Here is a 15328-nt window from a genome sequence, read left to right on the forward strand (position 1 = left end):
CAGTCAGGCTGAATGTGGATCAGTGCAGATTTCACTTTGATTCTTCTTCTTTGGAAAAACAGGCTGGAGTTAAAGCGAGGGGATTCTGCTGCCCCCCTGTGGACAGGCAGCGCAGCTCACTACTGACTTTTAAAGGCGCAGTAGGAGATCTTTTCTGACGCATTTTTAGCATGTGGCTTAAAGATCTCCCCACAGCCGCTTAGCAAGCAGTGAAATAGAAGGTCTGGAAGTGAAACTAAAATAAATGGTCCCAACTACAGTGAGAAATCAATGAATAACCCCAACCAATCACAAAAGACGGCCTGTTGTACACGATTGGTTCCTGACACGTCAGAACACCATGGCTGGAAGCTAGCCACGCAGCGAGAGATTGTAGAAGGTTAGTTCTGACGCATGGCTGAAGAATCTCTAGCTGTGGGTCTGATGCGCATCGGGCCGAGCTACTCTATCCTTTCTTTGCCTGGAACAATGGCAGCTATATTTGCTGCGATCAGTGGGTAAAAAAATAGTAAAATAAAAAAAAACACTGGAATATTTAATCACATTTAAAGTATGTGTATAAGTGTGTGTATGCATGTGCATATACACACATGTACATGGATATCAATATGCAGATTTGTGCATACCATTGAGGTATGTATTATTTACTTCCCTCTGACATCATTGATGACCACACTAAAAAACAAAAGAAGAAGTTCCAAACAGACAGCAGCAAATCATTTGAAAAGAAACCATGCAAAGAGCAGTGTTGCCAACTTAGCGCTTTAGTCGCTATATTTAGCCTCTTTCAGACCCCTCTAGCACTTTGATTTCTAAAAAGCTCCTAGGGCCTAATCTAGCGACTTTTTTCTGCTACTGGAGACTTTGGCGCCAACATCTAAAAGCAGCGAACTCTGCTCTCCAGAGCAAGTAGATTGGTAACCCCGCCTCCTGCTCTCCTCTATCTTGTCTGCTGTCATGATTCATGCAGCTATTATTTCATCCAAATGAAAAATGGAGAACAGATAAGCAGATCATGGCTTGTCTACAGTGAAAAGAAGGACTGGGTTATTTACTTTGGCCTTTTTGGAAACACAGGAAGGAGCAATCAGCTAAGTGAGCTTAGTGCTTGGAAAAAATCTTTCATTCCTTTAGAGACAGCATGAAAAGTCAGCTGAGTACAAAACATGGAGAGGAAAACCAGAAGAAAAGGGACAAGAAGAGAGGGACAAAACCTAGAACAGATAATGGATGTCTATTCTATTAACATTTCTCTATCTGTAGAATGGGTCTGTTTTATGTGTTGTCTTCTTAATTCAGAGGGCCCCCTGCCTGTCTTTGCCTAGGGCCCCACATTTCCTTAATCCGCCCCTGATAGTTTACATATGCTGTTTATTCAGTAATGTTTTCCAAAGCTCTAATTTCTTCACAAAGTTTTCCCTCGAGCCCTGTGGTCAACAGTCCGCCGCTTCAAATAAAATACGGCGCTCAGTGCTGAGGAAGCCGGTTAGGGGAGCAGGTCGACCTCCCCAAGATGGCGCCCGTATTTTCTGCGCCGCGACTGTCAATGCGGAGTCTGCTCTTATACAGGTAAAAGCCAGTAAATTAGAATATTTTGAAAAACTTGATTTATTTCAGTAATTGCATTCAAAAGGTGTAACTTGTACATTATATTTATTCATTGCACACAGACTGATGCATTCAAATGTTTATTTCATTTAATTTTGATGATTTGAAGTGGCAACAAATGAAAATCCAAAATTCCATGTGTCACAAAATTAGAATATTACTTAAGGCTAATACAAAAAAGGGATTTTTTAGAAATGTTGGCCAACTGAAAAGTATGAAAATGAAAAATATGAGCATGTACAATACTCAATACTTGGTTGGAGCTCCTTTTGCCTCAATTACTGCATTAATGCGGCGTGGCATGGAGTGGATGAGTTTCTGGCACTGCTCAGGTGTTATGAGAGCCCAGGTTGCTCTGACAGTGGCCTTCAACTCTTCTGCGTTTTTGGGTCTGGCATTCTGCATCTTCCTTTTCACAATACCCCACAGATTTTCTATGGGGCTAAGGTCAGGGGGGTGGCTGGCCAATTTAGAACAGAAATACCGTGGTCCGTAAACCAGGCACGGGTAGATTTTGCGTTGTGTTCAGGCGCCAAGTCCTGTTGGAACCTGAAATCTCCATCTCCATAGAGCAGGTCAGCAGCAGGAAGCATGAAGTGCTCTAAAACTTGCTGGTAGACGGCTGTGTTGACTCTGGATCTCAGGAAACAGAGTGGACCGACACCAGCAGATGACATGGCACCCCAAACCATCACTGATGGTGGAAACTTTACACTAGACTTCAGGCAACGTGGATCCTGTGCCTCTCCTGTCTTCCTCCAGACTCTGGAACCTCAATTTCCAAAGGAAATGCAAAATTTGCTTTGGTCAAAAAACATGACTTTGGACCACTCAGCAGCAGTCCAGCTCTTTTTTTCCTTAGCCCAGGTGAGACGCTTTTCGCGCTGTTTATGGTCAACAGTGGCTTGACACGAGGTATGCGGCAGTTGAAACCCATGTCTTTCAAGCGTCTCTTGGTGGTGGATCTTGAAGCACTGACTCCAGCAGCTGTCCACTCCTTGTGAATCTCCCCCACATTTTTTAATGGGTTTTTTTTTTCGCAATCTTGACTAGGGCGCGGTGATCCCCATCGCTTGTACGCTTTTTCTGACCACAGTTTTTCCTTCCCTTTGCCTCTCTATTAATGTGTTTGGACACAGAGCTGTGAGAACAGCCAGCCTCTTCAGCAATAACCTTTTGTGTCTTTCCCTCCTTGTGCAATGTGTGGATGGTCGCCTTTTGGACAGCTGTCAAATCTGAAGTCTTCCCCATGTTTGTGTCGGCTTCAGAACTGGACTGAGAGACCATTTAAAGCCCTTTGCAGGTGTTTGGAGTTAATCAGCTGATTAGTTTGTGGCAACAGGTGTCTTCAAAATTTAACCCTTACACAATATTCTAATTTTGTGACACACGGAATTTTGGATTTTCATTTGTTGCCACTTCAAATCATCAAAATTAAATGAAATAAACATTTGAATGCATCAGTCTGTGTGCAATGAATACATATAATTTACAAGTTACACCTTTTGAAAGCAATTACTGAAATAAATCAAGTTTTTCAAAATATTCTAATTTACTGGCTTTTACCTGTATGTGTGTCAAACTTTTACGGAATCCATCGTAAGTATTCTGGTCTCAGTCCGGCAGGCGGCGCTATAACTCATTAAAGCGGATGTTAGTGACCCGGAAGAGGAAAGAAGGAGTCAGCGGCCGAAGAAGAAGCTGCGCTATCTGAAAGCTCGCTTAAAGCTCCTCAATAAAGTAAGTAACCAGCTGTTTGAGTGATTTACTCCCATCTGAAGCACCTTTAGCCTTCATACTAATGAGAAGTGTTAGTTTATGGTCTCCCTGTTATGTATAAATACGTTAACTGATAAAAAACAACTTTGTTTTTATCAGGCTGGTTTGGCGTCGGTATTAGCCCGAGTGGTAATCCTGAGTATTATGGGATTCTGAGGGTTTTTATGAACATCTCTGCTGTCAGTGATGATGATGATGTTCAGCAGCTTCATCCCAGTATCCATGCTAGCTGCACTGATCTCTAAACCTGCCTGGATTGTGTTTTTGCAGCATGGCGGTCAAGTCCGGGGAGGAACGGCTGAAGGAGATGGAGGCTGAGATGGCTCTGTGAGTAGCAGACCTGTCCTCTGATCATAGCCACTGACATACACCTCCATCAACTGGTTTCAGTTCACTACATAAAGCGTTCAGTTCAGGGCTATATGCAGAGCTGTAGCTAGAAAATGTTAATAATAATGGTGGCCAGGCAATAAGCATGTAGACTGAGGGATGGCAGAAGCTCTGCATCAATCTGCACTTTCCAACAGGAACAACATCCATGTTTTCTAAATAAAGACAAACTATACTCAACAACAGCCTAACAAATATATTTAACATCCATGCTGTCTAAATTAAAGGTGTAGTGGACAAAATTCTTTCAAGTTTCAGATGTGGGGAGAACAACTTACGGTAATCATTTAAATCTACTCATGTCTACATTAAATTTATTAATTACTGTTTTTAAAGTTATTATTTATCTATGATTTGACTGAAGACTCTTAGATGACTTGCAAAGACATCATTTTCTCTTTACTCCATAAGACAAAATCTAGTTCTGAAAACAGCATCAATTCTGTATCTTTTTGTGTTAGTATGTCGATGTGCATAATTAAAATACTTTAATAATCCCAGAGGGAAATTACTTTTGTTACACGCTCCAGTTACAGTTTTATATATACATATATACACACATCCAACTATACACGATAATAAAGTTAAACATAAAAAAGATACAATATATACACATATAACTCTTCTGTATATATATATAAAAAACTAAATCCAAGTACGGAGCGGTGTAACTGCAGAGTGTTGCTTTCGCTCATGCACACTAGTTGATGATTTTTTGTTTTCAAGTAACTTAAGATATAAAAAAAATAAAATGTTAAATAATTTACAACAATTCACTTTAGAGTATTACTGCTGCTACCATCTGAATTAGAGGAAAAAATTGTGGAGGTGGCCAATGATTGGCTAAGGGTTTCCATGGCCACCCCTGGCCCCCCATCTAGCTCCACCCCTGGCTATATGTAGCCTCTAACTCAACGCTATTTCTGACATTTTGAATTGAAAAAGCTTCCTGGATGGAAGAGAAACGTCTTCAAACTTGAAAATAATGTTTAGTGGATTTATTTTTATTTTTATTTTTTTTACTTCTTTGGATTGACTATGTCCTGAATGACTAAGAATGTTCACCAGTTCATCTACTGGTCATTCTCCTAACAGCCCTCCCTTTCCTCACCTCCAGAGACACCATTGGTCAACTATGACCAAAGGATTTAGCAGTGATGCACGTTTATTTACAGATTTTTTGTCTCACAGTCTAAAAAACATGCAGCTGGCACTGATTAGCGTCCGCTGACCTCACACACAGAAAAATGTCGGCAATGATAAGCAGCTTTTCAGAGAATTGGGTGGTTCGAGATAAAACTTTAATTCAAGTTTATTTATGGTGTCACTTCACAACACAGTTAATCTCAAGGCACTTCAATTTAAATCATTTAGACAGATTGGTTAAAAGTGTTCTTTTGGAAGGCCAAGCGTGATCCCCAAATGCTGTCTTCTGTTGAGGAGTTGCCTAGTGTTGCCACCAGTGCAGAGCTTGCTTAGCATTGGTTGCATCGGGATGGACTGTGACTTGATGACTTTAGACAGCAGATTTAAGGCACGGAGCGCATCAGACATCTGTCTAAGATAAAAGTACAAGATAATATTCTGCAGCAATGACAGAAGGTTGGGCTGAGGAAATGGGAAATGTTCCACAATCTTTACAATCCATGATAGAAGTCTGATCTCACCTAAAGAAGTATCCTCTCTCATACTCTTAGTCATGATCACTGATAAAAAACGAGTCCAAGATCAGAACCATAAATTTTATTAAAGCATCTGAAAACAGGTTCACAGAAAATTAGACTTCTCCCCTTTGGTGGCGGGAATTGCTTAATATTCTTGACTTTAGTGATGAGAAATGGCTAATAAAAGCCACAATAACTGTGTGGCTTGAAGACAATTCAGTCCCAGCGCTGCGTGTCACGAGCCCGTGACATCATCATCCCCCCACCATGGACTGGGAAGAGGCTTCCCAGTTTTCAATGCAGCAATACAGCAGATTCTGCAACAGCTTTTCCATCAATGCCATCAGACTGCTGAACTGTTGGGGGGTGGAAAATAAAACATAATCAAGTCCCGAATGGAGACTCTGCATCACACTGAACATCAGGCCATATATCAACTTCTACTGCATGTTTGCACCATATAGAGTTGTCTTAGCACTGCTCTGAACTTCCATATCAGTGCGTTTTGCACCATGTTTTTCTCCCACGCTGTTTACATTCGATCACTGAAACACTTTATGAAATGGAAATGTTAATTTCACTGCTTAGCTGCTGCTCATACACTGTCTGAAAGCTGCACAAAACAAAACTTTGTTTTGTATTCACCCGGTTTAGAAAAAGACAATAAAAGCCTTCTAATGTGAAGGCTAGAAACCTGGATCACTGTTCAGGAAACTTTACTAATCTTTGCCAATCTGTGGTAAGTTCTGATGAAGCAGATGGATATTCTGAAGCCAACAAACTAGGATGGATTAAATCAGATTAGTGTCGGGCAGTATTTGGCCCAGAAGATAAAATCCAGCCTGTCAAACGTTCACATGAAGTGACCAAATCAGAATTTTTTTTTTTTTTTTTTTTGCCCATGTCCAACCTGTACCTGGTGTTTTCATGACAGTCTGAACAACACAGATCCAAAGTTAGTCCAGTGCGACCCAGGCCACTCGGCTCCTGAATCCAATACGTATCTGATCGTTTCAAATGTGACCGGCTCGCATTCATCTGACCCAAACGCCATTAATACTCAACAAAGGTCCATATTCTGTGTCTTGCTACGCAGAAGCAGGAGGAAAAAACAACATCCATGGCGGAGGATAATGTACAGAGCAGTCTTTTTATTTTTTTTAAACCATCTTTTTAAGGTTGGGAAAGATCGCTAGTTGCATTCTAGCGCTACCATCCATGTTTACTTCTGTAAAAACAGCCCGCTAGCTTGTGACATCACTGCGCCCTCTACTGCACATGCAGGACACTGGCATCTTATGACTGCAGTTCACACAGGAGATCTCATACAAGTCACATATGTTTGGAAATGTGAACGGCACCGCAGAAAAAGGTGGATTTCACAAAAAAATTCAGATTTGAGCATCAAGATTCGATTCAATTTGACCTATAAAATGGGCAATATTAAAATAACTCTAGACCAGACCTAGAAGTTAAGTATAAAGGAAAATATCTTTGCTACCTGCAGAGCTGTTTGTCTAAATAGGCTGAGATCTACATGTAGGGAGGGGCTATTAGATTTCTATCAATTAATAATTTATTTTATTTTTGAAGATTAATTTTTTGGAAAATCTGGATTTTTTTTTTAAAAATTTTCACTGATCAGAGTGACATCAGTTCATCACTTATAACTGTACGTATTTTACTATACTATACTGTGTGATTCCACTAGCTGCAAATTCTAGAACATGATTGTTTTAAAACATTTTTCAGTTTTAATTGTGTTGCCTTTAAAATGAAGGTCACCTGATTGATAAACCTAAGCGAGGGAGAAAAAAAAAAGATTTCTCAGATTTGCTAGGAAAAAAATGGAGATTAGCCTTTTTAAACCATGTTGCCCAGAGAATCCGAACCACTTCCCAAAGCAGTCATGTTGTACAGCTGGGAAGGTGGGGCTTTTTTTCTACTCCTCCTCTCCATGAAGCATCAAAGCTAACATCACAAGCAAACTTGCTCTCTAACATCCAGCAGAGGCTTCCTTAGATCTGCTGAAACCAGGCTCTCAGCAATAATGACCAGTTTGAATGATTTCTAATGAAAACAGACCTGCTGGGTTTTTCCTTTCCGTAGAACCTTCAGTAACCGTACAAATGATTTCCTTCTTTCTCTGTAACTCTTTGTAGTTTTGAGCAGGAGGTCCTCGGTGGATCAGGGAGTCCTCCTCTGATGGAGTCCATACCTGTGGCCTTGGCGGTCCCTGCTGTGCCGATGGTGCGACCCATCATAGGAACCAACACCTACAGACAGGTAGGTCCTGAAACAATAACCATCCCAGTTGGTTCAGATGCAGGTTTTCTGTCTTTTATCAAGATTAGCTGCATTTTTCATCAGTTAAGTTTAGGGGGGAGTATCAGCATGGGTGCTGCGATACGATATGCGCCACGATACTTGAGTCATGATTAGAGACAGCCCATTTTCCCCCATTGGTTTATAGTATTTTTTTTTATATATTTATTGATATTAGGAGGTAACAAATTTATATTAAATGTGGAACACAAAAATCACAATATATTGCCCAATTGTTTTTGTTTTTTTTCCCACACCCCTTATCGAGTTCAGATTTTAGAGACCAGTTCGGCAACATGGATCCATTTCCTGTTTGTTTTTAAATGGAGGAGGAATCGTCTTCATAGTGGAAGATGACCGTCACCACTGCAAAAAAACAAAAGAAGCTTACTGTTATAAACCGTTAAAGAACAGTGGAGAATAAATCAAGTCACTAGTAGTTACATTTCACACCTAAAATGTCTTTAAACTCTCTGCTCTCCTTTCTCGTAGGTCCAGCAGACATTAGAGGCCAGAGCCGCTAGTTTTGTTGGTCCTCCGCCGCCTGCATTCGTGGGACCAGGTATTATCTTTACTTTAACTCATCAGATCAGAGGAAACAGGAAAACCAGCTGAATGTTGGAAAAACTACATCATATCTCAATCTTATTTTTACATTTGATCACTGTTTATAGGTTTTATCATTGCTGCACTTTTTAAGAAACTAAAATGTCTTGAGAGCTTTACTGAATGAAATCTCTTTTTCTATACGCCGTGTGTACAAAAAGACAATAAAGTTTGTCTTAATTTAAGCTAGAGGCTGAGGCAGGCAAGGCAAGCAGGGAACAGTCAGTGTAAGAGTTGAATAAATGTCTCTAGATTCATTATTTTAGTGGGAACTCGACATTAACATTTCAATCAAGTTAATTACAGGGTCTGTAATTAATTAGAATTAATCATATTTAAATAAATTCAAAAACCCCTTTCTCTCCTATAATTGAATAATTATATAAGAACAACAAATATATACGGTCTTTTTAATCTGACTGTTTACATCATTTTCATCAGATTATTCGAAAGACTGTAAACTGAAAGTCTTCTCTAAAAGTGACCGTTCCATGAACATTCATTAAACTAGAGCTCCTTCCACTAAATATTGTAGAAAAATATCTAAACACGGCGACCAACATGGCCTGGAAACAGCCGTTTCTCAACATGAGTACTTGTGCGTTCTCGTGTGCTCGTGAAACCATCAGCCCACTGCTCCAATTCACAAGAACAGCAGACCGATAACGGACAAAGCGTACATAATTTACCCAGCATGCATCAGGGCAGACTTGTCCGTTTTCCAGACTGACAGCTGTCCCAGCATGCACTGCAGCAGCTTCCAGGATAGCGCTCAGAGGATTAAGTTAAAGGTTCACTTTTCTTTTGCTGTTCTAGAAAAGTTTTTTTAAGATCATTTGAGGCGAGAACATTTTACTTTAAGCTTCATTTAAGTCCATTTACTGATTTATTGCATAATTTAAAAAAATAGATGTTTAGAGGACCGCAGCGACCATGAGATTTCAGAGGCTAACAGCAGATGGGCTAACGTTAGCAGCAGCTCTCTGCATAGCCGTGTGTAAAGAACCGCTGGCTCTGCTAGTGATTTCTGTTTCTCTTTATTTGGCAAAATATTTATTTGATTTATGTTTATGTGACTGAGTTCATTATTATTCCCCCAATAAATGAAAAACATCATTTATTATTATCTAGAGCCTATTAATAACAGGAGGTGAAATGCAGCTCCAGACGAGCTTTGAATGTGGTGATGTCATCAGTACGCTTCTGTTCCAGTTAACACAGATCTATGCTGCGCGCTCCGTTCTCACAGTGTTCAGACTTTTGTCGAGGACGTACTTGGTGAGGGTAAATCAAACAAGGATTCTTCCTCTCAGAGGGAAACACAGCAGCATGGCGGGGGGGCAATGAGTGAAATGGAGTTCTGTCAAACTGACAGACCGTAGTAGGCACGTTTGTTCAGCCATGTCTTTGTCCAAAAACGACGTCGCCTTTTCTTTTTAGGGCTTTAAGCACAAATATCCAAGGCAGCATGTTTCACTCTAGTGAGCTTCATATTCCTCTTCTACTGGTTTGGCTTCTGGATAGACGAGTCCCAGTAGCGCCATCTCACTGCGGCGCTGAGTCCCACCTGGTTTTTAGACGTAGAGTGTGAGCAGGTAGATCGCATCAGAGCGTCGGGTCACAGTGTGAGAACAAACATGGTGAGCTTCATCTTACCGTGTGAGCTACGCATTAAAGTTCCTGCCCTAATAAATAGATAAATATAAATGGCATATTTTAAGCCTGTTTACCTTTTGATTACCAAATTAGATCCTTTAAATAATCAGTTAAAGGTATAGTGAAGGATTTTTGCGAATTTTTTTAAAGACCTGCCCTCTTCACTTTAAAAAAACAGAGAGAACGCGTGATAGAGCGTGCATGAGCCCATTTCTCCCCGTGCACACTGTTTAATAGTTGCTGTTCTCAAAGCTCATACTAGCTTACTGGGTCTGACCGCCCTAACCCCTAAATCCCTCCATCACTATATAGAGCAGGGATTATATAGTGGACTTTATAGTGAACTCAGTTAACTGACCGTTCAGACAGATGATCAGTATTTTTTTTAATCCCCCGTTGGTCACGCAGAGGAATGACCGACTGTTATTGAGATGATCCACCTGGAAAAACAACATCCTCCACTAAACCTTTATCTATGATTAACGTTGCCTGAGGAGTGATGGGTGTGCAGGTTGGAGAACCACTGCTCCATGTTTCTTTGCTTTATTCCAGAATCGCTAACCAACCTGGAATGGTCTCATTAGCTGATAGAAATACTTCTGTAACTGAAAATGTTTCTCAGTTTATCGATTCAGATGCTTGGACAGTAAGACACACAGCTGGTTGGTTTGATCCTGCTTCCTTCAGGCGCTAACTATTCACTCATCATCTGACTTCTCTGTCCCAGTTCCACCAGTCCGCCCCCCTCCACCTCCCATCATGAGACCAGCCTTCGTTCCGCATATACTACAGAGACCAGGTAGGATCAACGCCTGCTATATTAATGTGTCTGTGAGTCAGAGTGATGATGAGGAGGGATTACAGGAGAGTGAAGAGAAACCGAGGCTGTCGGGCCTGAAGGATCAGATTCTTCCATTAAAGCTGATGTGATGCATTTAGGGAACAACGCAAGGCTCGGACATCATAGCTCTGTAGAAATTTAGTTTTCTAACACATTTTCCTTTCCATTAATATACAGCCTTTCTCTTTGCCAATAACCCTGGGGGGGTTTATCCTGCAGGTCCATGACTGCCTGTCAGATATCCGGAATCTTTCCTGGCATATTTTTAAAGGAATAGTACACCCAAAACATGATTAGCCTTCTTTTTCTACTCACCCCCATGCTGAACAACACTCTGGAGTACTTTTTTGATATCTCAAATGCATCTGGAGATCTGGGAGGCTTCTTGCTGTCTGCTGACATTCAAATAATGGAGGTCTATGGCGCCCGAGGCAGAAAGGTCCATAAAAGTCCACAAAAATGTGTCAATATTCCTCCATACTGCTCGTCCAATGTAATCCAAGTGTCCTGAGTGGGTAGCGTCCATAATTTACTCGAAACGAAGTCATTTAGAATGTTTTTAGAGCATAAACAGTAGTGTATAGGATTTCCTGAAAGCGCGCACATGCGCGATCACGATGCTACGGAAGCCGGCAGACCAAACCAGCGCATTCAGCTCGGCAAAGAACTCATGCTCTTTCTCAACACTGAAGTCCTCAGACATTTTTCTTTCGTTGTTTCTTTCTTTGCACAGGTAAACAGCACATTTCTTCTTCTACGCTTGCATTATTGGAAGAGCAGACGCTGAATGCGCACTTTCATCTGGTTTGGTCTGCCGGCTTCCGTAGCGTCATGAACGCGCATGTGCGCGCTTTCAGGAAATCCTATACACTACTGTTTATGCTCTAAAAACATTCTAAATGACTTTGTTTCGAGTAAATTCTGGATGCTACCCACTCAGGACACTTGGAATACATTGGACGAGCAGTATGGAGGAATATTGACACATTTTTGTGGACTTTTGTGGACCTTTCTGTCTCGGGCACCATAGACCTCCATTATTTGAATGTCAGCAGACAGCAAGAAGCCTCCCAGATCTCCAGATGCATTTGAGATATCAAAAAAGTACTCCAGAGTGTTGTTCAGCATGGGGGTGAGTAGAAAATGAAGGCTAATCATGTTTTGGGTGTACTATTCCTTTAAACGACTTTGTTCTCATTGGTCTCCTGAAATGTTTTTGGGGTTTTCTGTTTGTAGCAAACAGAGTTTATATTTTGGAAGTTATTCTGGAGGTTTTTCTTTTTAATCTTTGTCTCACTTTGTGCTGCTAAGGTGGTCAGAGAATGCCAGTGATGAGAGGTCCTCCTGTAGCTCCTCCCATCCCTCGACCTCCTCCACCTCCTCCCATGATGGTTCCTCCGTCTATGCAGGGCCCCATACCTCAGGGGCCAGCACCGCCCATTCAGCACATGCCAGCGGCTGCCCGGGTCAGAGTTCAAGCCTGCAGAACATTACTGTTGATAGAACTTCCCTTCATTGTAATCTGATTACTAAAAGCTGACCGGTTGCTACTGCGTTTAGGTGGGGGACATGGTCGGTGTCCCGATGGGGCCCCCTCCTCCTCAGAGACCAGCAAATCCTTCCTTGGCCAAACCCACGCCGTCTATCATCCAGGCAGCGCCCACCGTTTACACGGCTCCTCCAGCTACGGCGGTCCAGAGGAAACCGGACGCCCAGGCCCAGAGACAGGCCAGAATGGTGCTGGAAGCGTGACGGCGTCTGATCCCAGGTCTGCTGGAGCGGCTGCTTCACTCTCCTGGTTTCTGTTTCAGGAAGAACTCGCAGCACGAGTGGCCAAGCAGCAGGCGGCCGTGATGGCAGCAGGACTGCTGGACAAGAAGGAGAGGGAGGAGAGCGGCTCTGTGATCGGCCCCAGCAAGCCCGACCCTGAGCCCCCCCACACCGAGGTGACGGTAGGTGTCTCAGCTCCACCGTGCTTTATAGAACCAGAATGTTGATTCAATTCTATTCGGTTTATTTCTATAGCTCCAATTTAAAATTTAAAAACCAGCTGATTGCATCGACTCATTCACTCTTCAGCAATCCCTCACTCTAAGCATGCTTGTAGCGACAGTGGAGAGGAAAAACTCCCTTTGAACAGGAAGAAACCTCCAGCAGAACCAGGCTCAGTGTGAGCGGCCATCTGCTGAGGCCCACTGGGGTTCAAGGAGACAGAAGCAGACATAGAAAAAGAAGCATAGATACAAAAGGCAACTGTCAACCAGCTCCACAGGCGGCCCCGTCCAGGAAACACACAGCCAGGCAGACGAGCTCCGAGCCAGCTCCCATGTCAGAGGATGAAGAGAGCACATCCAGTTAGTCACAGTCAGAGAAACAGGACTACACTGAAAAACAGGCCAAGCTCCAACATCTAGAAACAAAGGTGTTGATTAGTTCAAAGGAAGGATGTCGAAACCTAAAGGAAAACCAAGAAGGTTTCCGGATGGAGTCGGAGGACATGAAGGTAGCTGGTGTGACAGAAACAGATAAACTCAGCAGGGTTCGATTTAGGCAGATAGCAACTCCTGAAAGGTTGGAGACAGATGGGTTTTATCACCGCCTCTAAAGAGAAAAAGGTCTAAAACAAACAGAATAAACTGTGTGAAAAAATAGCTGTAAAAGTTAGAAACTGTTCTGTGGTCATATCTTCTCTGCCTGAGGTCATTATGCGATGTTTGGTTTTTTTTCCCAGCCTGTGGAGAGTGTTACAGAGGACAGAAAGAGAGGAAAAAACGAGAAGGTGAAGAAGTGTATCCGCATCGCTGCAGGGTCGACCTGGGAGGACCCCAGTCTGTTGGAGTGGGAGCCAGGTAATAAAACCTGCTGCTGGTTCAAAGCTACCACTGTCATTTTATTTACATTTTTATCTACATCAACCACAAGCAGCTAATATGGACGCGTCTCTAGAACAGGTTCTAGATAATAAAGGGAGTTTCTTTATTGATCAGATTTGTTATTTATTAAAATGATAGTTTTACTTGTTACGCATAAAGTTCAGCTAATGAACCAGTGAGGAACATTATTCAGGGAAGTTACTCAACATTTATGGTAGCGATGACACCTGAGGCGGCACACAGTCGCCCTCCTTTAAACCAATCTTATCCTCATGGCCTTGAATGCACGGTCCGTCCAGACTCCATCTTTGTGGGTCTTTAAAGCAAAAGTCTGGTCATTATTTATAGCTAAAACTAATCTTTGCTGTAATTGAATGAATTTCTAATGAAGACCTTGATCAGGGGTGATGATCCGAATGTTTCTGAGTTCTGGTTTCTACCTTCTGCTGCTGATCCTGTTCTGTTGCAGATGATTTCCGTATATTCTGTGGCGATCTTGGGAATGAGGTCAACGATGACATCCTGGCTCGAGCCTTCAGCAGATACCCATCATTCCTCAAAGCAAAGGTAGGATTTTTATTCATGTATTCACATTATCTTCCAGAACAAATGTGATGAGACTATAGAAAGTTGTGATTTCACTTCACAGCAGGTCTCACCTCCTGATCTGATCTGTGTGAATGAATGTCTGAATTCAAGGCAAAAGCCAGGGACTATAAATATAGAACTAGATAAACCAGATGGGACAAAGGTAAAATAGCTCCTAAGCAAAGGTTTAATGTTATGTTTAATATGAAGTGTTTATGAACATTGTGAATGTAAATAACTGTGAAAAATACTAATAAACACTTAAATGTTAAATAAAAGGAATGCATTGATTGTCGTCCTCAGGTGGTGAGGGATAAACGGACTGGAAAAACAAAAGGCTACGGCTTCGTCAGCTTCAAAGATCCAAATGACTACGTTAGAGCCATGAGAGAAATGAACGGTCAGTCTCCATCACTACAGCAGTTTGTTCCTGATTCATTTCCAGGACACGCTTTGCTGCTTATGCCACATTTTTTTATATGAAGTCAGGATGTGATTCTCCAAACCTCCTCTTGTTCTTCCAGGGAAATACGTCGGGAGTCGACCGATCAAACTGAGGAAAAGTATGTGGAAAGACAGGAATATTGAAGTGGTCCGCAAGAAACAGAAAGAGAAGAAGAAGCTTGGCCTCAGATAATGTTTAAGCTCCTGGAGGCGCGTTTATGTTGGAATGACTGACCTTATGAGTGCTAATGCCATCTCAGCTCCGGGGGAGAACTGTGGTGTCGATAAAGGTTTGGATAAATCAAAGCTCTGCGTCGGTTCTCATAAGGATAGCAGCTCCTGCTAGTGACTGTTTATAGAGATGTTCCCTCATCCTGTGTGGAAATCCGCTCATCTGCACCCTTTATGTCAGATTAACTGGTTGTTTTAAACTTTCAAATAAAACTGTATTGTCGTCACTGTGTGTCTTTTATTCTAGTGTGCTGCACGCCTGCATCAGTGTCCAGGTTTGGCTGAATTAGCTCAGAGTTTCATAACGCAGAAGAAAAAACTGG

At 42.0% G+C, this 15328-nt stretch overlaps 1 protein-coding gene across 1 annotated transcript; it reads left to right on the forward strand.

The window, feature by feature from the left end:
• Nucleotides 1-3226: 3226 nt before the first annotated feature.
• On the forward strand, nucleotides 3227-15232 carry rbm42 (RNA binding motif protein 42). Its single transcript, XM_038298664.1, has 12 exons — nucleotides 3227-3348; nucleotides 3658-3714; nucleotides 7604-7727; nucleotides 8259-8328; nucleotides 10756-10827; nucleotides 12181-12335; nucleotides 12430-12606; nucleotides 12681-12821; nucleotides 13601-13718; nucleotides 14212-14309; nucleotides 14634-14730; nucleotides 14855-15232. Exons 2-12 carry the CDS (start codon nucleotides 3659-3661, stop codon nucleotides 14965-14967), a joined length of 1221 nt encoding a protein of 406 aa, XP_038154592.1. The 5' UTR covers nucleotides 3227-3348; nucleotide 3658; the 3' UTR covers nucleotides 14968-15232.
• Nucleotides 15233-15328: the final 96 nt, after the last annotated feature.

Source organism: Cyprinodon tularosa, unplaced genomic scaffold (assembly GCF_016077235.1).
Source record: "Cyprinodon tularosa strain WSP-4 unplaced genomic scaffold, ASM1607723v1 ctg411, whole genome shotgun sequence".
NCBI lineage: Eukaryota > Metazoa > Chordata > Actinopteri > Cyprinodontiformes > Cyprinodontidae > Cyprinodon > Cyprinodon tularosa.